This window comes from Dromiciops gliroides, chromosome 3 (assembly GCF_019393635.1).
Source record: "Dromiciops gliroides isolate mDroGli1 chromosome 3, mDroGli1.pri, whole genome shotgun sequence".
NCBI classification, from domain to species: domain Eukaryota; kingdom Metazoa; phylum Chordata; class Mammalia; order Microbiotheria; family Microbiotheriidae; genus Dromiciops; species Dromiciops gliroides.
In genome coordinates, this window is record NC_057863.1 from 630,062,308 (window position 1) to 630,083,404 (window position 21,097).

A 21,097-nucleotide genomic window follows, 5' to 3' on the forward strand; every position below is an offset into this window, starting at 1 on the left:
GGCAGATTAATTACTACACCTGAGTTTTATGGACCAGAAGGCTGTAGGTATCAGGGTGTAATTCTTTACTCATCCTCTTAGATCCCCAAGTGCATTATCTTCATTTGACCAAGCCCCAATCCCAGGCTACCCTAGACCTCCAGGTCTTAAGGTTGTACTGTGACATTCTTGCTGCTATCCTGCTGCCCTGAATACCATGTTTTGCTGTCAGGTGTATAGAAAAAATCTGGTTGTGTTCCCATGGGAGCAGGTGAGAAATCATTTTTACCGTAACCAGGGCAGATGTCAGCAATGGCTTGTGAGGAGAACACCAGAATATTCGAGGGCAGAATTTGAGTACTTATGACTTTGTTCTGATACCATAAGCTTCGATTTCATTTGAAATATATAAACTTAGCAATAACTGTACAGTACAGAAAATTAGATGGACAAGTTCACTGCTTCTCTGGCATTCACTTTAAAGTTGACATCACTACTTTCCTTCTAAATAATGAAGTGGCAGGAGATGCTTTTTTCTATTTCAAAGTTTTTAAATGGATATACATATATATATACATATATATATATATATATATATATACATATATATATATATATATATATATATATACTTATCCATAAAAGGGGTCCCGTGAGACACTTGGGCCCAGAGCTGTGTAAAATGGAGCAGCATTTCTTCAGCCGGGCCTGGTGGCCACTCACAGGACTTCTCAGTGCATCAGGTTGGGTTGAGTTTACAGGGAATGAGTCGTACTAGGAGCCAAATCTATTTTTACAAGGTCAGTAAATGATGACGTGGACCCGACTGTTCCTTAGTACAAATTGCTGCTGATGCCTAAAAGGTAGTCAATTCTGTTAGTCCTATCTTTCCCTTCATTTACATCATCTTCTTCCTAATTCAGCTAGATTTCTGAATGGGGAGGAAAAAATTATATATAGAAATATATTCCTAAACCCATAGGTTACCAATATGAATATCTTTGTTGAAGGCTCGATGAAACCTTTGCCCCAATGCACCATAGGCAATCACCTCCCAGTAATGAGTCCAGTAAAGCACCGTCCCTCCTTGGCACTTTGGTACTTGCTGCCTGGGCTAGTTTCTGAGCTCCCGTCATTCTGTGTGGCTTTTGTACTGAGTTAGGGATGCTCTAAAAACCCAGGGCTTCTCCCAGAGGGGGAAGCTGTATCATTGTTCTACTGCTTCCCTGTTCCTGCAAAGGCTTGATCACTTGGGATGGGCTAGGGACATCTGTTTTTACCAGGATCCACCTGGAAAAGTCCTGTGTGCCTGACTCTTGGAAGCCTGCCCCAGACCCAGGATGTATTCAATTAATGGAGTAATTATTCTACTCTTCTTTTTACATGAAGAAAATGTTTATTTAAATATTTTTAAATGAATTTTCTTTCACAGATATTGATTATTCTTTCCAATTCTTAAATAAAACTATTCTTGATTTCAATTGTGTGGGGTTTAAAGCACATTTCTCAAACTGCCTTGGATGATTTCACTTGAAGATGTGGAGTTAGTTCATTTGAAAAAGCATTAGCCAAGCAGCTACTGTGACCAGGCATGGGCGTACAAAGACAAAAATGAGACATTGCCCACCTCCAGGAGACCCACCACACACACACACACACACACAATATACAAAGGTATCCCATTCAAATTTGGTGGGTGGAGGGGAGGAAGAAACAGTGACAACTGAGGGAATTGGGAAAGGTCTCATGGAGTATGTGGCTGCTGAGCCAAGATAGTCCAAGAGAGGTGAGGAACGAGGACATTCCAGGTATGGGACTGGCTGTGCAAGGCCCAGATAAAGGTGGAGACTAGGAAATCCTGTTCAGAGAACAAATTGGCCTGTTTTATCTGGAATGGGGCATGTGTGAAAAAGAAATTATAAACGAGGCAGATAGGCTTTAAATGCCAAGCCTGGGGATTTTACGGTTTACTTTAGAGACCATAGGGAGCCACTAAGCTTCTTGAGCAGGGGAACAGTATGGTCATACTTGTACTTCTGGAATGTGGGCTTGACAGCTGAGTGGAGGATGGAATTGGAAGAGGCTAAAGATTGGAAACAAGGAGACCAGTTAAGAGGTGATGGCAGTAGTCCAGTGAGAGGTGATGAGGGCCCAGATGAGGCTAAGGTTAATGGCTCAGGTACAAGGTAAAATTGATTGTAGCAGTAGAATCAATAGGACTTGAATGGCTAAGAGAGGTACTCTTAGCTGGTCGGCATGTAATAAGTGAAATCTTGTAGAAGTCTTGGTCTTGACCTTGCTCTGCCTGCTTTAATATTTCCTATCAAACTGGACTCGGAGCCAGAAAACCTACAAGGCTTAGGGCCACTTCTGCTATGTACTTGTCTTGAGACCTGGGTTAAAGTCTCACAAGTGGGATACTGGAAAGAGCATAGGACTGAGAAGTGGGGAGGGTGTCCAGATTAGGTTGTATTCCAGTCCTGATGTTTGTGTGTGTGTGTGTGTGTGTGTGTGTGTGTGTGTGTGTGTGTGTGAGAGAGAGAGAGAGAATATCTTATGATCTTGGACAAATCACAACCACTGCTGAACCTTTCTAAAATGAATATTCTCAATATTTAATTTGCCTACCTTATAGGTCTTTAATGCAATCAGAAATACACTCCTCCATCTCTGTAACCATAGTTACCAAGAGGAGGAGATGGATGTTTGACACAAGCTACTTGTTACTCTACAATCAGGAAAACTAGCTCCACAATGGACCAGGGTGAGATTTGGGTTCCATTGAGACATGGGGTGTGGAATCTGGAGAGACTTGTTCCCTTCCCCTGTGCACATAGATTAATTAGAGAATAGAACTTCCCAACTGACATTGCCCTAAATAGGAAGGCTGTGGCTAAAAACTGGAATTATCCATCTCGGAGGAAAGGTATCAGCAAAAACCTTTTCCAAAAACTGGGAAGAGCCTGGGAGCTGGAACAGATGGCGCAGGGCTCTAGTTCAGGTAAGGGGTTATTGCTGACACATGCCCAGTGGGGCAGATTTTCACTCTGGTTTGAAATTTCATTGAAAAGAGGAGAGTTTCTAAATCTTACTTCCCCAAATGGTGGTGTTTGGGCTCTGGCTCACTTGTGGGGGGTGTAAAGGAGAAAAACGGCAAAGTTAGCTCAAGCAAAGGTAAAACCTTAATTTGAAAACCCCGATAGCTGAGTCCAAAATTTATTTTTGGCAGAATCATCCATTACATTTGGTAAGTGTGATAGAAGGAAACTTTTCTTTAAATCTGCTTAAAAAAAAAAAGCCTGATAAGACAAGTCTCTTTTGCTAAACTATGGATTCTTTCCTAGTGGTGGTATCCATCTCATCGTTGTCTTTGGATTTATTCATAGCCTTTATTTTTCAGGAGTTCTTCTGAGAGTCTGTTCAGAATTTGCTTGTCCCTTTTGTTAGACTCCAGAATCTTCTCTCTTCTCTTCAGAACTTGTTGGCTCATTCCTACAGAAGCAAATTAATGTGAAATATATTTATCACCCCCCCCACACACACACACCTCATTTCATCGATTGTATCACAAGATTCCTGGGGATCAGCAGTTAGAGGATGAAACCTGGCATGTTGCAAACGGGTCTTGCCAAAGACATCTTTGCACAATATTTCATCCCACCCTTCCATAGCAATTATTTTGGCAAATTTTGGAACAATAAGTTTCAATAAAGTTCTGTTTCACATTTAAGGGAACCTGAACTGTTTTATTCAGACCAGTAAACAGCACCCACCGGTCAGTGGGAGCAGGATGTAAAGGTTATGATAAGAGAGCTCTGATCCTCATGGGACCTGGTAGGAGATGTACATACACTAATATTTTGAGAGCTGGATTTAGCTGTGTGACCCTGGGCAAGTCACTTAACCTTTCAGTGCCTTGAATAAACCGTAGAGTGAGAGGGTTTAGACCTGATGACCTCAGAGATCTGTCTCAGCTCGTATGATCAAAACAGAATAGACATAAAGAGGTGAGGAGCATCAGGGAAGGTATTCTGGAGGAAGTGACTTTTGCCTGAAGCCTTAAAGGATGGATAGGAATTAAGACTGCATCCCATCAAGTCAATTTCATAAGTTTGTTCAGTCATTTCAGTTGTATCTGTCGGTGACCGAATTTGGGGTTTGGAGTGGTTTGCCATTTCCTTCTCCAATTCATTTTACAGATAAGGAAACTGAGGTAAACAAGGTCAAGTGACTTTCCCAGGGCCATCCAGGTAGTAAGTGTCTGAGGCCAGATTTGAAATCAGGAAGATGAGTCTTGACTTCAGGCACTGCCCCACCTAGCTGTCCCCAATTTCATTAAGTTCCCAGAGTCAAACTGCTAGACTTAAACTTATGAGTTTCACCCCAATATCTTTGCTGTTAAGAATTTTCTAAGTTTTAATTCTGCTTACCAAATAACATATTTTAACTACTGTTTGGAAAAGAAAAAAAAACCAACCACCTTCCTTCTCCCATTGACCTTTTTCCTCTAAAAAAGACCTTTCATCTACCTGGTTTGATTCTCATTGATCACTACTATGTCTTCATATATTTTTGGCAAATTCTCCGACTGCTCGTCAATAGGCTCTTGGAATCTGTTAGAAAGAGAATCTCTTAACTGTAACACTTTGGAAGAACCAAAGGCAGCAAGCTCATTTTTAACATTGTACCAACAAGTTTAAGCAAATACATAACAGGCACTAGCTGTAAATTCCCTCCTTGCCCAGGCCTCCAGGACTGTCTTGAGGAGCCAGCTTTGGTTCCAAGGACTGCTGAAACTGACTACATGTTACCACTCTTTCAGGCAAGGCTGGTGGTGGTCTCGAATGTCTGTATTTTCTTAAGTCCCGGATTGTTGACCTTAGATCCTGTGGAAGATCTCACCCGATACAGATGGATCATGGCACCCACCTCCAGTTTTCTGACAGTGCTTTAGAAGTTAACCCCACCCCCATCGCATCTTACATAACATCCTCCACAAAAGCCTGTGCCAACCTAAACTGGCAGATCCAGCGTATATACTTCTTCAAGAGTGGGGTGAGGAGTCATTTCCTCTTCTTACCTGGGCTCTAGCCGTTCCTTCACCTTAGCAATGGAACGGACATAAGGAGTGATCTGCTTGGTGATATTGATCAAATAGTTGTTCTCCTGTCTCAGCTGGAATAAATCATACAGTTGGGCTGCCCAGAACAAGAAAGTTCAGTTTGAGGTAAGGGGAGCAATTGGGCTCATTAAACTTTTATAACAGCTAGCATTACCACATTTGCAAAGAGCTTTACAAATGTCTTCTTTTATCCCCACAGCGGATGCTATTATTAGCCCCCTTTTACACTAGGCAGAGGTTAAGTGGCTTTCCTAGGGTCACACAGCTAATTAGTGTCCAAGGCTGGATTGGAATTCACATCTTTCTGCCTCCAGGTCCAATGCTGTAGCCATATTTCCTTCTAGCTGCCTCTAGGTTCTTAGTAGGAATTCGAAATATCCATTTCCTTTGCTTAATTCTGAGCCCTTCTCACTTATTACTACCTACTTCATCTTGGGAGAGGAAGGGGAGGGTAATAGGGCAGTTAATCCTCATTAACTTAGTTTCCTCCAGACGCAGATGAAGTACCATCTAGTGGGTGCAATTTTCTGGGGTTTTTTATTTCATATTTTATTGATGCTTAAGAAAAAATCAATGTCACTTCCCAATGACTTTTTGCTCCTCCTAACCCTCTTACAGTTAAACAGAGCATGTCTGACAGGGGGTGCTTCATTCTGCAGTTGTATTCCACTACTTCTCTGATGGGAGGTGGGAAGCATACTTCCTACTGAGCCCTCTGAAATAACGATTGGTCACTACCCCCAATATATTTCCTCTTCAATATGACTACAGCATTTCCCCTATTAGTTATGTTTCGTGTGTGTGTGTGTGTGTTGTGTGTGTGTGTGTGTCTGTGTCTGTGTCTGTGTCTGTGTGTGTCCGTCCGTCCACACAGGAAATTTGTTAGGGCAGTTTATTCACTTGGCAGGCACAATTGCTTGGGTACCTTCATAAATTTCTTGCTCATTTGCCACTCTCTGATAGGTTTCCTCCCAGGTCTGAAAGAAAAATCAAGAGTTGGACTGGGCTGCCCATCCGAGCACGGTGTTGTCATAACAACAGCTAGAATTTATAGAGTGCTTTAAGATTTGCAAAGTTCTTTACCAATATCTCACAACAACTCTGGGAAGCAAGTCCTTACCTCATTTTACAGAGGTGAATGATGAGACAGGCCAAGGACAAGTGACTTGTCCAGGGTCACACAGCTAGTGTCTAGAGACGTATTTGAGCTCAGGTCTTCCTGATTGCAGGCTCTATCTACTGAGCCACCTGGCTGGTGTGAACTTATCCACTGGGAGCTCGCCTGGGTGTAGTCGTTACTGAGTCACTAATCCAACCTGTGCTTTTCTCTAGAGCCCCCAGCTTTAACTAGGTGGGAAAGATCACTTGCTTCCCACACACATGCAAATGAGATAATTGATCAATTCTTTTTTGGCTCTAGTCTCCCCTCAGTGTATATCCTGGGGGAGGAAAGAAGACACCTTGGGGAAATTTCCCCCTGGAGGCCTCTTACCTCTTCAAAGACTGGCCTCATCTTTTCTACTGAGGCATACTTGGAAGCGATATGCCCATCCACCTGTAGGGATTTCTGCAGGATGTCACTCATAATTTCTGCCTTGATGAGGGAATGGTGCTTGGTGAGGTCTCGATGTAATTCTTGCACTTGGTCCTTCAGATTCTGGATCTCGGATTGCAGGGTCTATGTTCAGAGAAGTCCAAGTTTGAGGGTGGAGATGGGAAGGGAATGAGCGTGTGTGTGTGTGTGTGTATGTATGTATGTATATGTATATATGTGTATATAAGTATATAGCACCTACTATGTGCTGGGCTGTGCTAAGTACTTTACAAATATTATGTCTACAAGTCTGCAAGGTAGTGGGGATCTGAATTCAGGCTTTCCTGACTCCAAGCCCTGTGTTCTATTCAGTGTTCCACCTGACTGCCCAGGTAACATTTGGTCCTCCTGAGGTGTGAGGTGAACATGCTCTAAGAAAGGGCTTCAGGTTCATAGACTGACAGATTTTGTTCTTTTCTCTGCTTCAGTGGTCACCAGGGTTTTTGCCCATTCTAATGATGCTGTAGTCAGGCACCTCGAGTGGCAGAGAATATGGAGTTCAAGAGATTTTTGTTTTTCAGTCATGTCTGACTCTTCGTGACCCCATTTGGGGTTTTCTAGGCAATCATACTGGAGTGGTTTTCCATTTCCTTCTACGGTTCATTTTACAGATGGGGAAACTAAGGCAAACAGTTAAGTGTTCCACAAGATCACACAGCTAGTGTGACCAGAGGCCAGATTTGAACTCGCGAAGATGAGTCTTCCTGACTCCAGACCCCTCACTCCATATACTTCACCACCTAGCTGCCCATCAAGAGAATAGCCTGGAATTGGATTGGTATTTCCATGAACATACTCTGGATAAATCGCAAAGGTTTTTGTCTTTCGGGAATCCTGCAGTATTTCTACCTCATGCAGGATTTGCTCCTGCTCCTGCCCTGAGGGGAGAGGCCTCTTCTCTGAGACAAGAGGGGGAAGCCAGGCTGCTCAGCTGGCCCCCCAGCCTCCCTCCCTTCTAGGCCCTCACCCTGTATGTCTCCTCATAGTGCCGACAATGCTCTGTGAAGGGCGTGTCACTTCCCTCAGCCAGAAGCACCTTGGTGCTGATGGATCGGTGTAGTGTGGGCTTGTGAACAGGTGATCCTGACATCTTCCCACCTGGTGATGGGCAGCCAGAACCAAGCAGGGCCTTGGTGGTTGAACACCCGGAAAGCCTGTGGAGAAAAGGTAGTGGCAGCATGGATGAGTTGGGGGAGAAGATTGAAGCTGGATTAACTATATCCTCCACCCCCACACCTGAAGCTGAGTCCAATATATAGCCTGAACCCTTATCAGCAAGGCTTAGGAGAAAGTTGATCCGTGCAAACCGTTTGTTTGGTTTGTTTGCTTTGTTTTTGAGGGGTGAGGCAAATGGGGTTAAGTGATTTGCCCAGGGTCACATAGCTAGTAAATATCAAGTATCTGAGGCTGGATTTGAACTCAGGTCCTCTTGACTCCAGGGCTGGTGCTCTATCCACTACGCCACCTAGCTGCCCCCGCAAACCATTTATTAAGGACACATTTGCACATCGCTCCCTTCTCAGTCCAGCTCAGTGAATCAGTTCTGCTACCCTAAACCAGATCCAGGAAGTGGGAGTGCTCATCCAGTGAATATATGGAAGGCTGGTTTGAGGCACACTGCTCTTCTGAAGTTCCACTTTATTCCTTTTATAACCAGCTAGCGTTTTTCAGGCAGAGAAAGTTTAGATGGATGGAATATGCAGGACACATGCCCTGTGTTGAAACAGAGCCTCATGCTGGGTAGACTGGTCCTTTCCCAATTCAGGGAAGCAGAACAGGGAGTGGAGCTCCTCATTTAGCCTTGAGGCTGACACTGAGCTTGAGAAATTTCTCTTCCTTGGGGGCCAAGCCAAGGATATTGAGCCCTTACAGTGGAACCCAAGAATCCGCTATTGGCCATCAATCTCCCAGCCTCTCCCTCAGCTTCCTTCCTCTCACCTGAGGCGGCTTAGCTCCCTGAGCTAACCTTGTCCTGAGCTCCCCAAACCACTCAAGTCTTGCCTCCCAAGCCTTTTAGGTTCCCCTGATTTTCCCACGAGTTTTCATTCTTCCTGCCTTGAAGATGCATCCAGTGTAAGACCCTACACTGCCGGTGTCTTTTACAAACATCCGCCTGCATTTTCCTACCTCTCCCTCGGTTTCCCGTCCTTCCCCCTCCCCTCCCAGGGATCCTCCCTATCCTATAGCTTCCGTCCGTCCGGAACTGCCAGGAGGCGGCTCCGACTAAGCCGGTTCTTCAGTATCTGTCTCACGGTGGATGGTGCTTTCTCCACTTCAGCGCCTCGCCCCAGAGTAAACCTAGAACTTTCCTGGCGCAGACCCCAGCTTGTGAACCCTTCCTCCCTCTTCTGCCCACCTCCCCCGTTCACCAGTATCAAAGAAGCCTATATATAGCCGGGTAGGACTCCGCGAATCAGGGCTAAAAATAAGGCCGAGAGGGTCTTGGAGAGCTAGCTGCCCCGGGGCTCTCCAGACTTCCAGCTTCTTTCCTTTCTGGACTTCGACTTCTGCTCGTAGTTGTCTGGGGATGGAAGTGCCCAGGTGGACGGACGCACGGCCCCTCCCGTTGAGAGAGGTGTCGCCGCTGCACTTTGGGGCGCTTTCAGGAAGCGTGGGCCTGGGCCAGTTCCCAGCGACCGTGCCCACTGGTCTCCACCACGTGTCGGTGAGACGACCCCCCCCCCCCCAACCCAGGGCTCCGGTGCGGGGTTGGCTGTGACTTCTGGGCTGGGCTGAGGGCTGTGGGGACAGGGAAAGGGACACGGCCTGCCCACACTCCTCACATGGTGACTCCTGCCCCAGGCGCCGGCGCCCGGCGCGCACCTAACAGCAGCAGCGGCTCCAGACAGCGAGCGAACTCAGCGCGGTGGTCACTGGTGATCTGTGGGGCCATCGCAGGGCGGGAGGGTTAGGAGCGGAGCATTCGAGTCTGGAAACCCCAGAGCCGGAAACCACCTGGCTCAGTGTCCGCGCCCCCACCTCCCGGGCCCCTGGCACCCACATGCAGCCTTTTCCTCCCCACTTCCGGGTTCCCGGATCGGCACCTTACTGCTCTGCGCTGGCTGCAGGCGGTGGGGCCGGGTGACAATGCCCTGTAGCCGTTCCATCAGTTCCTGTGGCAACCGGGGGTGGGGGTGGGGGTGCGCTTTCAAGGTTCTGGGTCCTCAGTCTTGGGAGAGCCTCCATTCTGACCCACTCCTCGTTCCCCACCTCCCCGCCCCCAATCGTTTCCTAACTTGTCAGAAGCCGGCTGGCCTCCTGGGGAGGTGGGAGGCACCCAGGTCAGTTTATGCCATAAACTGTGTCCAGGTGGCTACCACTCAGCCCCGCCCCGCCCCGCCCCGCCCTCAATCCAGCTCTTACGGAGCCTGAGTGCAGAGAATGATCTGGAAAGGAACTGTCTGAGAAAAGAAAAGGAAGGTCCAGGCAGGTCAGCCTACCATATTCTTCTCCTGAAGTGCCACGGGTAGCAGAAACTGCTATGACAGTCAGGGCTGAACTAAAGACTTGTCTGTTACCCTAGCGAGTTTATCCCAGCTCCCCTGCTGCTCACTCTCTTTCCCTTCCCCAAGGAGCTCAGCGTTCCCATGCGGTCCTCCATCTACCCAAAGTTCCACATTATCCAACCATTTGAGTCCTCTCTCTCTCTCTTCCCAGCCCCCAAACCCTAAATCCTCATTCCCTCAGAGGAGCTGTTCTTAGGAAAGGAATCTAGTTATTAATTCAAAATCACCCACTATGCTGGAAATGATGTCTATGAGCCCCCAAGGCTGCCGTTTGGATTTTAAAGATCCTGGAGGGAAGGGAATGTTTTCAATTCTGTCTTTCTTTTCCCAGCACCTGGTTCCTAATAGGCACCTCTTAGATTTTTGCTGAACAAAATTGGATAATCCAAATGATTCTGAACTTGGTGAAAAGTATGGGGAGATGTTTTGAGCAGTGCCACCCCCTCGCTCCCATCCCTATCCCCAGAAAAGCCCTGGACTGGACTCAGCAAGGCATTTGAGAAAGGCTTCCAACCCCTGCCCTAAAGGCAAATACCATCTGATTCCTGAGGAGCCCTCCATGGGGTGACTCACATAGCCCAGGTCCAGGAATTCTGCCTTGTTGGCTGAGCTGAGGAAAGCTGAGCAGGTGACCAGGTTGACCTATGGGGACAAGGTAGGGCTCACAACTGATCCTTCACAGTGGGAGAGTAAACAGAAATGGATGATTCCCAAGAACGATGCTGAACTCCTTGAGAGGAGATTGTCCATGCAGATACTCACAGGTCCAAACAAACAAAAAAATTGCGTGTTGTCTTTATTTGTGTATAAGTCATGTCCCCCTCTGGCCAGCTAAGCTCCATGGGGGAAAGGGCCTGGTCTCATTTAAACTCTGTACCTTCCCCAGCTCAGGTCACAGAAACCTCAGGTTTCTCAACTGTAAAATGGGGGTAACAACCGGAGCTAACTTGCAGGGTGGTGTGGGTCTGATGAGATATTTGTAAAGTGCTTATATCAATGCTCATTCCCTCACCTTTCTCCATTTCATAACGTTTGGTGAATGTTGAGGGAAATTCAGGGGGCTTGTGAATTCTGGGTGAGGGAAAGGGGAAAGGGGGGCGACTTCCCAGATACCCTGAGACACCAACCACCTGCTAGTTCCTTGGCTGTGCCCCCTTCTGGTCACCAGGAAGCTGACTCCGGCTCGTTACCTGCAGAGTGGGCAGCAGGGATGCCAGGTGGGAGAGCTGATCCTTGAAGGCTTTGTCTTTCTCTTCATACTGGCTGGGGAGGCAGGAGAGTTAGGTCAGTGAGCCCCCAGGATTCAGAGTTCAGCAGGAGGAAGGAGGAAGAGAAAGGAAAAGCATTTAGACAACACCTACTATGTGCCAGGCACTGTGCTAAGCACTTTTTTGGGGGGGGGAGTGGGGCAATGAGGGTTAAATTACTTGCCCAGGGTCACTCAGCTAGTTAAGTGTCAAGTGTCAAGTGTCTGAGGCTGGATTTGAATTCAGGTCCTCCTGAATCCAGGGCCAGTGCTTTATCCACTGCGCCACCTAGCTGCCCCCTAAGCACTTCATAAATATCTCATTTGAGCCTCACAACAACCTGCAAGGTAGGTGCTGTTATGATCCCCACTTTACAATTGAGGAAGCTGAGGCAGACATAGGTTAAGTGACTGTCCAGGATTACATGGCTAGTAAGTGAATTTGAACTCAGGTCTTCCTAACTCCAGGCCCAACACTCACCACTAAAGCTGAATTCACTTAAAAATTCTGAGGATTCATTCTCCAGGTCCCTAAACCACCTCACAGTACAAAAGGAGAAAGCTTGTGATTCAAGATCGGACTGATCCCATGGGAACATGATATGGGAGTGATAACCAGGAGTGTCACACTCCCTTTTGGTGAAGATGCCCCATCCCAAGAGCTTTCTTGAGGGCTGGTGACAAACGGTATGGATGCTCTGCCAAGAAGACCTGCAGGGCAGCTAGGTGGCGCAGTGGATAAAGCACTGGTCCTGGATTCAGGAGCACCTGAGTTCAAATCCAGCCTCAGACACTTGACACCTACTAGCCGTGTGACCCTGGGCAAGTCACTTAACCCTCATTGCCCCCCCCCCAAAGAAGACCTGCAGTTCTTCATGGCAGTGTATAGGGAGTGTACTATTAAAATCCCAGTGTGGGGGGAGGCAGTGGACTTGGGGTGAAAGACCCGAGTTTGAATCCCAATTCTGGGTGTAAGTAACCCATGGCAAGTCACTTAGTTTTTTCTGGGCCTCAGTTTCCTTATCTGGAAAACAAGGACAAGAATATTCCCACTACTTACCTCACAGGGTTGTGTGTGAGGCAAGTGTCTTTTCAACATTTAAATGAATCAGTATGAATTGTCCTTATTCTTGGTCCTACCAACCTCCGCACTGCTTTCAGTAACAATGCCTTCCTCTCCGTCAGCTTCTCCTACAAGAGACCAATAACTCATCGATCTGAATTTGGGTGGGGGTAGAGGGTTGGGATGGGAGTAGAGAAGAAGCTTGCCCTTGGAGGGTGGGAGCCTGGGACTATTGTTTAAAAAAATGCAGAATTAGGGCTGCTAGGTGGCGCAGTGGATAGAGCACCGGCCCTGGAGTCAGGAGGACCTGAGTTCAAATCAGCCATTAGACACTGAACACTTACTAGCTGTGTGACCTTGGGTGAGTCACTTAACCCCAATTGCCTCACCAAAACAAAACAACACACACACAGGTAGAATGGGCTGTCTTTGATAGGGTAGAGTCCCCCAGTCCTGAAGGGCAATAAGTAGATATTGTAGAAGGAGGTCAGGTATGGGTTGGGCCAAATGTTCATCTGAGATTCTTTTCATCTCCAAGAATTCTAGGCTCTTCTGGCTCCCGTGGCCACCATCATACCAGAGGAGGCCCTCGGGAAGAGCCACAATTGATGTGTGGACCTTTGTGTGTGTGTTGGGGGGGGGGCGGTGCTGGGGGACTTACCTGCATGCTACTGAAGAGGCTGTGAATGGCACTCTCCTCCTCCGCTGCACTGTGCCTCACCTCCTCTACCATGGTCTGCAGCAGGGCGATTGCCTCCCGAGTGGAAGTCTGCAAAGCCTTCACAGCCTTGGGAGGAGGGAAGCTGTTCAGCAGGTGGAGCGGTGCAGGGTGACCGATCATTCCTCATCCCACTTCCCCCTGAAGCCAGTGTCACCTACTCACCACGACTGTCTGGTCCAGCTTCTCACAGCCCTGCACATAGGCCATCTCTATGTCGATACAGTGTGCTCGGCTTTCCCTGCAAACACAGTCTGCCTGAGGGAACCCCCACATCTCCCTCCACAGGGCCTACAAATCTCTCCCTTGATCTCCTGATTCCCTGGTTCCCAGGACTTGGCCTCTAGTGAAGCACTGAATTGAGAGTCTGTTGGTGTTGCTATCAGACCAAATTCTCCCTCCCCTCCAACCCATCCTGAGGAAGAGCTGAAGCCCAGCCCCAGCCAAACAACTCCAGAGTCCAGCCCAGAACCTTTGGTGCAATCACAGGCTGATCAATTCAAGGGCCTCCAGTAGAATGGAAAATCCTTAAAGGTGGAGACTGTTTAGTGTCCTGTCTTTGTGTCCCTGGTGCCTAGCAATAGGGTCTGGACCTGTGATCTCACTGGTACAGTGGAATCCCCCTATCAATCCAGGCCAGCACCTTCTTTGATACTTGTAGCCTGGGGCAGCTAGGCAGCACAGTGGATAGAGCACCGGTCCTGGATTCAGGAGGACCTGAGTTCAAATCCACCCTCAGACCTTTGACACTTACTAGCTATGTGACCCTGGGCAAGTCACTTAACCCTAATTGCCTCACCAAAAAAAAAAAAAAAGGAAAGAAAAGAAAAATAAAAGATACTTGTAGCCTTAGGGATTGTCATGAGAACTTAAGGGTCATGTAAGCAGTTTGTATCACAGACAGCTTGAACCCAGGACTTCTTGACTTTGAGACCTGGTTACCATCCCCTATATGACTTTAAAAAATTAATATTTTTCCCAATTATATGTAAAAAGCAATTTTCACATTCTTTTTTCAAATTTTGAGTTCCAAATTCTCTCCCTTCCCTCCCTACCCTCATTGAGAAGTCAAGCAATTTGACATGTTATACATCCGTAGTCATGCAAAACACATTTCCTATACAACTTCCTCTCTCTCTCTCTCTCTCTCTCTCTCTCTCTCTGTGCAATCGCGCTTAAGTGACTTGCCCAGGATAGAATTGAACTCAGGTCTTCCTGACTTCAGGGTTGGTGCTCTACCCCCTGTGCCACCTACCTGCCCCTCTGGATGATGTCTTTTTTTGTTTGTTTGTTTTTGCAGGGCAATGGGGGTTAAGTGACTTGCCCAGGGTCACACAGCTAGTAAGTGTCAAGTGTCCGAGGCCAGATTTGAACTCAGGTACTGCTGAATCCAGGGCCAGTGCTCTATCCACTGCGCCACCTAGCTGCCCTGGATGATGTCTTAATAAATAAGTGGTTATTGCATTGAAACACACAATGGAGTGGAATCTGTTTGTCCTTTACAGCCTTACCTTTCTTTTCCTCCAACAATCTACTCTCTCTTCCTACCTCCTCTCTCTAAAGGATCCAGCACTATCCTCCCTCCATCACACTCTTTTCTCTGCCTGGAATCCCTCACTATTCAAGTCTTTGCCTGGTGAATTACTGTCTATCCTTTTTTTTTTCTTTTTTTTCCGGGGAATTGGGGTTAAGTGACTTGCCCAGGGTCACACAGCTAGTAAGTGGTAAGTGTCTGAGGCCGGATTTGAACTCAGGTCCTCCTGACTCCAGGGTCTGTGCTCTATCCACTGCGCCACCTAGCTGCCCCCTGCCTATCCTTTTAAGGCCCAACTCCAACCCTACCTTCTCCAAGAAGTTTTTCCTGATCTCTCTAATGTAGTAATGTAGTCATGTAGTCATGATCTTCCACTCCTGTACCTCACATAGTACCTTCTAAATGTTATCGCTTGTATAGTCTTAACCTTCTAGTAGACTGTCAGGTCCACAGGAAAAGGGACAAGGTATCTTCCCTAGAGCCCAGCACAGTGCTTTGCAAACAGAAGGTGCTTAACCTATGTTGGCTGAAGTATGGGAAGAGGAAAGGAAGGGAAGATTGAAGATAAAACAGAAGGAAGGGAAGAAGAAAGGCAGAAGGCAATGGAAGGAAAGGAAATAATGGGTGAAGGAGGAGAAGGATGGAAGGAAAGAGGAACAAGGGAGGAAGGGAAAGAGATGGGGAACAAGGGCATGAGGAAAAAGAGAGGAAGAGGAGAGAAGAGAACAAGAGAGTAGGGAAGGACCCACATACCCCTGCATGTCCCGGAAGCATCGGATACACAGCATGGACTTCTTGTCAGTGGAGAACATAATGTAAGGCTCACCATGCAAAGCTACAATAGGGAGACAAGTTTGTTGGCTGGGAGATGGGATTCAACATAAGGATGCTTCCTTATTTCATTTGGGGACGAGGACTGGACACTCACGACACTTCTTGTGGGTGTCCTTGGTCCGTTTGCCCAGGGCCACAACATCATGGCGGGAGAACATCTTGGCCTTGTGAGTCTCCTCCCGGCAGTGAGCGCAGAGGGGCTGACCACAGGTGTTGCAGAAGTAGGTGGTCTCTGCATCCTAGGGAGGAGGGGAAAGAGAAAAGGGTGTGGGATGGATTAAACCTGGGCCAGGCTGCCTTGACTGGTGGCCTCTGTCCAAGGTAAGAGGAAGACTTCCCCCAGGAAAATGGACTTTTTTTTTTTTTGGTGAGGCAATTGGGGTTAAGTGACTTGCCCAGGGTCACACAACCAATAAGTGTTAAGTGTCTGAGGCCGGATTTGAACTCAGGTACTCCTGACTCCAGGGCCAGTACTCTATCCATTTTGCCACCTAGCTAGCTGCCCCCCAAATGGACTATATTTTAAGGCCTATGTCTGCATTTATTTAGGCTACAGATAAATGCCTCTAGCCCTTAGTAGGTACTTTGTAAATGTTTAGTGACTATTAACTATTGGCAACTAGGTGAATAGAGTGCTGAGCCTGGAGTCAGGAAGATTCATCTCCTTGAGTTCAAATCCAGCCTCCAACACTTACTTAGCTGTGTGACCCTGGGCAAGTCACTTCACCCTGTTTGCTTCAGATCTTCATCTGTAAAATGAGCTGGCTTAGCTAAGAAAATAGGGTCAGGGAGAGTCAAACATGACTGAAACGACTGAACAACAAAACAACTATTGACTGTCAACATATCACACAGTAGGGGTAAGAGATTGATCTACTGATTCCATTGTTATATGGAAAATCCCTAAACCAATGCAGGTCCTCATCTTCTCTGCAACTTTCGAATCACCTAAAGCACTAATTGAGATGAAGTGATTTGCTCTACAAAAAGTTAAACTCCCCGGGACTCAGTTTCCCTGACTGTAAAACTAGAAGTTTGACTAAATGGCCTCTGAGATCCCTTCCGACTCTAGCCCTATAAGCCTATTATCTCAGGGCAGGGACTGCAGGCAGTATGCATCAGAGGTGGGGCTTGAACTCAGGCCATTGCTCCCATATTGCCTCTCCTGGCATATAGAAGGCTTAATAAATGTTTGATAAATGAATGTTGGAATGAGATTGCTGCATAGTATAGTATGGAGAGTTCAGAGTCCAACTACCCTCATTTGAATCTTACCTCTTTCTCAGCTCTGGAATCTTAGCTAGTTCACTTATAACCTCAGGCAACTCACTTAACCCCTAAGTGCTTCCGGCTAAGAATCTGTGGTCTGAATTGAATTTTTGGCCCAGACACTTACTAGTTTTGTGGATCTGGGCACTTTCCCCATCCGTAAAATGGTGGTGGTGGTGGGGGGGGGAATGGCACGAAGAATACCTCACAGAGTTGTTGGGAAAAGGTGCTTTGTAAACCTTAAAGTGTCAGAGAAAGGTGAGCCGGTAAAATTAGTGTCCCGACAGCTGACTTGATGTAGTGAGTGGGTGGAGAGCTGGCAGCAGAGTCAGGGAGATTTAGCCTCTGCCTGTGTAACCCCCGACAAGTCAATCTCAGTGCCCCTAGGGAACTCTTTAATAATATGAACTGCCAAGAAAGTGCCTGCCTGCACTGATGAGTTTCCTCTTTGATGAGTTTCCTGTACCAATGAAATCATAGGCCGAATGCCATCCTTCTGATATTGTTTTGGTTTTGTTTTGTTTGGGTGATGTGAGCACAAAGACAAGTTAAACAGTCCCTGCCCTAGAATAATAGGCTTGTGGAGCTGAAAGGAATCTCAGAGGCCATCTACTCAAAGCTCCTCATTTTACCAAAGGGGAAACTGAGGCCCAGGGTGTGTTGGAGGACAGGAGGGTGAGAAGTGGATTTGGAATCAAGGACCTGAATTCAAATTCCACTCTCCACCCTTTCCCTACTAATTGAATGACTTGAGACAAGTCACTAGCTATTGGCTTCAGTTTTCTCATCTGTAAAGCGAAGGCACTAAATAGTCTCTAAAATCTGTTCTAGCCCTAAATAAATGATCCTACCTGTTGAGAGGATCAAATTAGATATTGTAAAGTGCTTTGTAAGCCTAAACGTGCTATGTAAAAGTACTAACAAATAGCACTATATATTAGTGTTAGACTTCGAGATCCTTGAGAGCAGGGGCTGTCTTATATATAATTAATATAATATAATAAATGTAATGTAATATGATGTAATATTTGTTATTATAGAATATTTATCTACTATCATATATTTCTATAATAATAATTCCCAGCTCTTAGCACAGGCTTTTAATGAGTGTTTATTGCTGTGTTTATTGTTTCTCGAGGCTAAATGAGACGTGCAACCCTAAACCATAGCTTCCCCTGGGGTGTTTCCCGCCTCGGCACTCCCCCCCCCTCCAGCCCCTCCCCTTCCTCTCTGTCTCCTTGCCTGGCTCGGGCATTCTAGGTCACAGTTGGCACAGCGCACGGCCTCTTCGCACTCGGCGGAGCCATTCACCAGGAACTGCAGGAGCCGGTCCACAGGCGGCAGCCCATTGGCTCCCTTCACCACAGACTGGTAGCTGCAGGAATGGGAGAGGTTGGACTCAAGCCCCGGCCCGGCGGCCCCTCCCTGGCCGGAGCCCACAGTTGCCTCCTGTCACACTTATTCACCAGGACCTAAAAATAGTTGAGAGGCGCCCGAGAAAACGGTCCGTCACCTGCCTCTTGTTTTCGCTATAAATAGTTTCCATTCCAGTCCCTTTTTCCAGCATCCCCTTGGCTTGGCCGAATGCTTTTTCCTGTGGGACTTCTGGAATTCCGATCTCAAAGCGTAAAAAAACCTTCCTTCTCTCTCCTTCCCCTTTTCCCATAAATCCCTTCTCTTCCCTTGCACAATTGCTTTTATCTGGTCAGGGCGATTTCAATATTCACTCAACCCCAGCGCTCACGGAAAATCTGAGTTGTTTAGAGAGAGGACTTTAGGGTCCAGGAAATCAGTGGTGTAGACTTGGTCCTAAAGTCAAGAAATCAGATTTCGGTGATGACGTAGCAGAAACTTAGGTGTTTAAAGCGTCCGCATTCAGGGGAAGGTGTGAAGGTGCAGAGCTCTCTTAGATGGGGCCCTCCCGCGGGGCTCACATTGCAGGACAGGCCGGTTAGTTTCTGCTCCCCCTCATCGCCTCACCTTACCGGAGGTCGAGTATGAAAGAAAGAGGTAGGGACTGAGTTGCAGGTAAGTGAAGATACCGAAGACTCCTCCCAAAGCAGAAACACCTCCCCTTCTCGGGCACCTCTTCCCCCCCTCCCCCTCCCTCCCCCTCCCCCGCCAGTTTTGGGAGCTTCGATCTCCACCAGAGTATCATAGCGGACTAGGGACCAATTTCGGGAAAGGATTGGAGATCTCCAGGTAGACACTGACAGGTATACCCCCGGCAGCTGCAGCCAAGGCTGCCCCCAACGAGGCCCCCAACTCTGCCGCCCTGTTATCTCGCAGTAGGATTCCTATTCTGCAGACCTCTCTCTAGCTAAGGAGCCCTGCTCTCAGACTCATTTCTTCTTCTTCTTGGATTCCTGATAGCGCCATGCGACTTGGGTTGAGTCTGGCCCTGGCCTCCATCCCGCCCTAGGGCACACTCCTCACCCACAAAGCGGGCAGGCTAGACGGCCATCAACGGCCCGGCCCCTCAGGCAGCTGGCGCAGAAGTTGTGGTAACAGTCTAGCAGGCACGGGTGCTCGTACTGCCCATGGCATAGGAAGCAGACGAGAGGGTGGCTGTTTGAGGCGTCCAGGGCAGCGAGGTTCTCCAGGGGCGAGAAGATTTCACCGGACATCTGCTGATTGGGAGTAGGGTTAGGTGGGAGGGGAGGAGGCACAGGGGAGAGACGGAGTCAAGTCTGCCTCCCCCTCCCCCCCGCCATGTGCATTGACCTCTACCTCGGAGGACAACTGTTTGGGGTCATGGGGATGGTGGGAGTAACTTCGAAGGCCTAGAAGGTACCCTGCAATCACCGCGCCTCCATGCCGAGGCTTAGGGGAGAGAGTGGGCCTTAGATCTGGGACCCTGTGCTCTAGGCAAACACAACTCTTCCCCACTAGCTGTTCCCACCCGGACTGTGGACACCGCCGGAGCCCCGACACAGCCGGAGAACTGGGGAGAGACTCCTGGCACCTAGGGTCCACAAGAGGGCAAGGATGGGGTTGAATTTATGCGTGAATGAGAAGATCCTTTTTCATCCTCCCCCTTGGATCCGGTTCCCCCAAAGCATTTTGGGCAGGGGCGGGGAGTGAGGAGGTAGGCAGGCTGCCGCTCCCCTCCTACCTTTTCGGCAGATGTTTCCAAAGCAATTCCCCACCTCTGTGCGGTTATTCAGTTGTCGGAAAAGGTGCTGGCCTGGCTGGAGGAAGCTGCCGGTCGAGGTTCTCCGCAGGCTCAGAGTAGGGCATCGGCTTCTCGGCGGACGTCAGAGGTTGCCCCTACTCGGGGGAGAGAATTTGGTCGGTTTCTGTCCTCTCCCGCTGGAAGCAAGAGGGGCGGGCATCAGGCCTTCCATTTGAAGGCCAGGGGCTGGGCAGGGCTGGGAAGCAGAATGTCCATTCCTGAGGCAGGGCGGGGCTGCGGGAGGTGGGGGAACTCCCTTTTGGGCAGGGAGAATAGACCCAAAGAGGGTGGAAGCCATCGGGGAGTTCTGGGGCACATTGAGGGCAGAGGTACCGACTCTGATACTGTATGTATAGTGGGAGGGATTCGCTTTCCTCTTTTTGGTCTGGCTGGGGCCCCTGGTTGTTTTGCTCCAGCTTCAGTGTTCGCTTATCAATCCGACCCCTTCTTCCTTCCTGAGAAATCCCAAGCCTTCTTTCCTGGCTGTCTCCCTCCTACCACAGGGGTAGTCTCTGTTCAGGAATCCGTTAGCTGGTGTTCCCTGGATCACTTATATTGTTATGTTGCCCGGAACAAAGACTTGTTCTCAATAACTTTGTATGCAAAGCCTACCCCTCCTCCTCGAGCCCATGCTTGGAACCCTTCCAGCTTGGCAGACCTGTCGCCATTCCACTTAAAATATATTCTGTCTTTTCCTCCGGGTCTTTGCACAGGGTAGCCATCATGCCTAGAAAACTCACCTCCTCCTCTTGGAATCTCTAGTCCCCTTCAAGGCTTATAAAATAACTAGCATTTGTTTATAGTGCTTTTTTAAAAAAAGTAATAAACATTTTTATTTATAGTTTTGGTTTCCAATTTTTATTCCTCCTTCATTCCCTCCCCTTCCCCTCCCTGAGGTGGTAAGCAATCAGATATAGGTTTATACAGTACTTCGAGGTTTTAGAGTTTTCAGTTTGCAAATATTATTTCATTTCATTCTCACAATACTCCTGGGAAGTAGGTGCTATTATTATCCCCATTTTACAGATGTGGAAAATGAGGCAGGCAGTACAGTGAG

At 47.8% G+C, this 21,097-nt stretch overlaps 1 protein-coding gene across 1 annotated transcript; it reads right to left on the bottom strand.

Annotated features, from left to right (window-relative positions):
- Positions 1-1,302: 1,302 nt before the first annotated feature.
- On the bottom strand, positions 1,303-20,215 carry RNF207 (ring finger protein 207). Its single transcript, XM_043994041.1, has 18 exons — positions 19,981-20,215; positions 19,302-19,492; positions 18,108-18,240; positions 15,691-15,835; positions 15,516-15,597; positions 13,394-13,469; positions 13,172-13,297; positions 12,592-12,638; positions 11,392-11,464; positions 10,775-10,843; positions 9,740-9,808; positions 9,479-9,576; positions 7,663-7,849; positions 6,594-6,779; positions 6,027-6,078; positions 5,060-5,177; positions 4,509-4,592; positions 1,303-3,471 (listed from the first exon to the last, which is right to left on the bottom strand). Exons 2-18 carry the CDS (start codon positions 19,490-19,492, stop codon positions 3,423-3,425), a joined length of 1,785 nt encoding a protein of 594 aa, XP_043849976.1. The 5' UTR covers positions 19,981-20,215; the 3' UTR covers positions 1,303-3,422.
- Between the last annotated feature and the right edge of the window lie 882 nt (positions 20,216-21,097).

What these genes read in the sequence shown, in the direction of transcription:
- RNF207 (XM_043994041.1), bottom strand. Translation starts at nt 19,492, where the DNA reads ATGTCCGGTGAAATCTTCTCGCCCCTGGAGAACCTCGCTGCCCTGGAC. An exon ending in CTAGCCTGCCCGCTTTGTGG is followed by an intron (nt 18,241 to 19,301) that starts GTGAGGAGTGTG and finishes CCATTCCTGCAG; the next exon opens with CTACCAGTCTGTGGTGAAGG. An exon ending in TGCTTCCGGGACATGCAGGG is followed by an intron (nt 13,470 to 15,515) that starts GTATGTGGGTCC and finishes CTGTGTTTGCAG; the next exon opens with GGAAAGCCGAGCACACTGTA.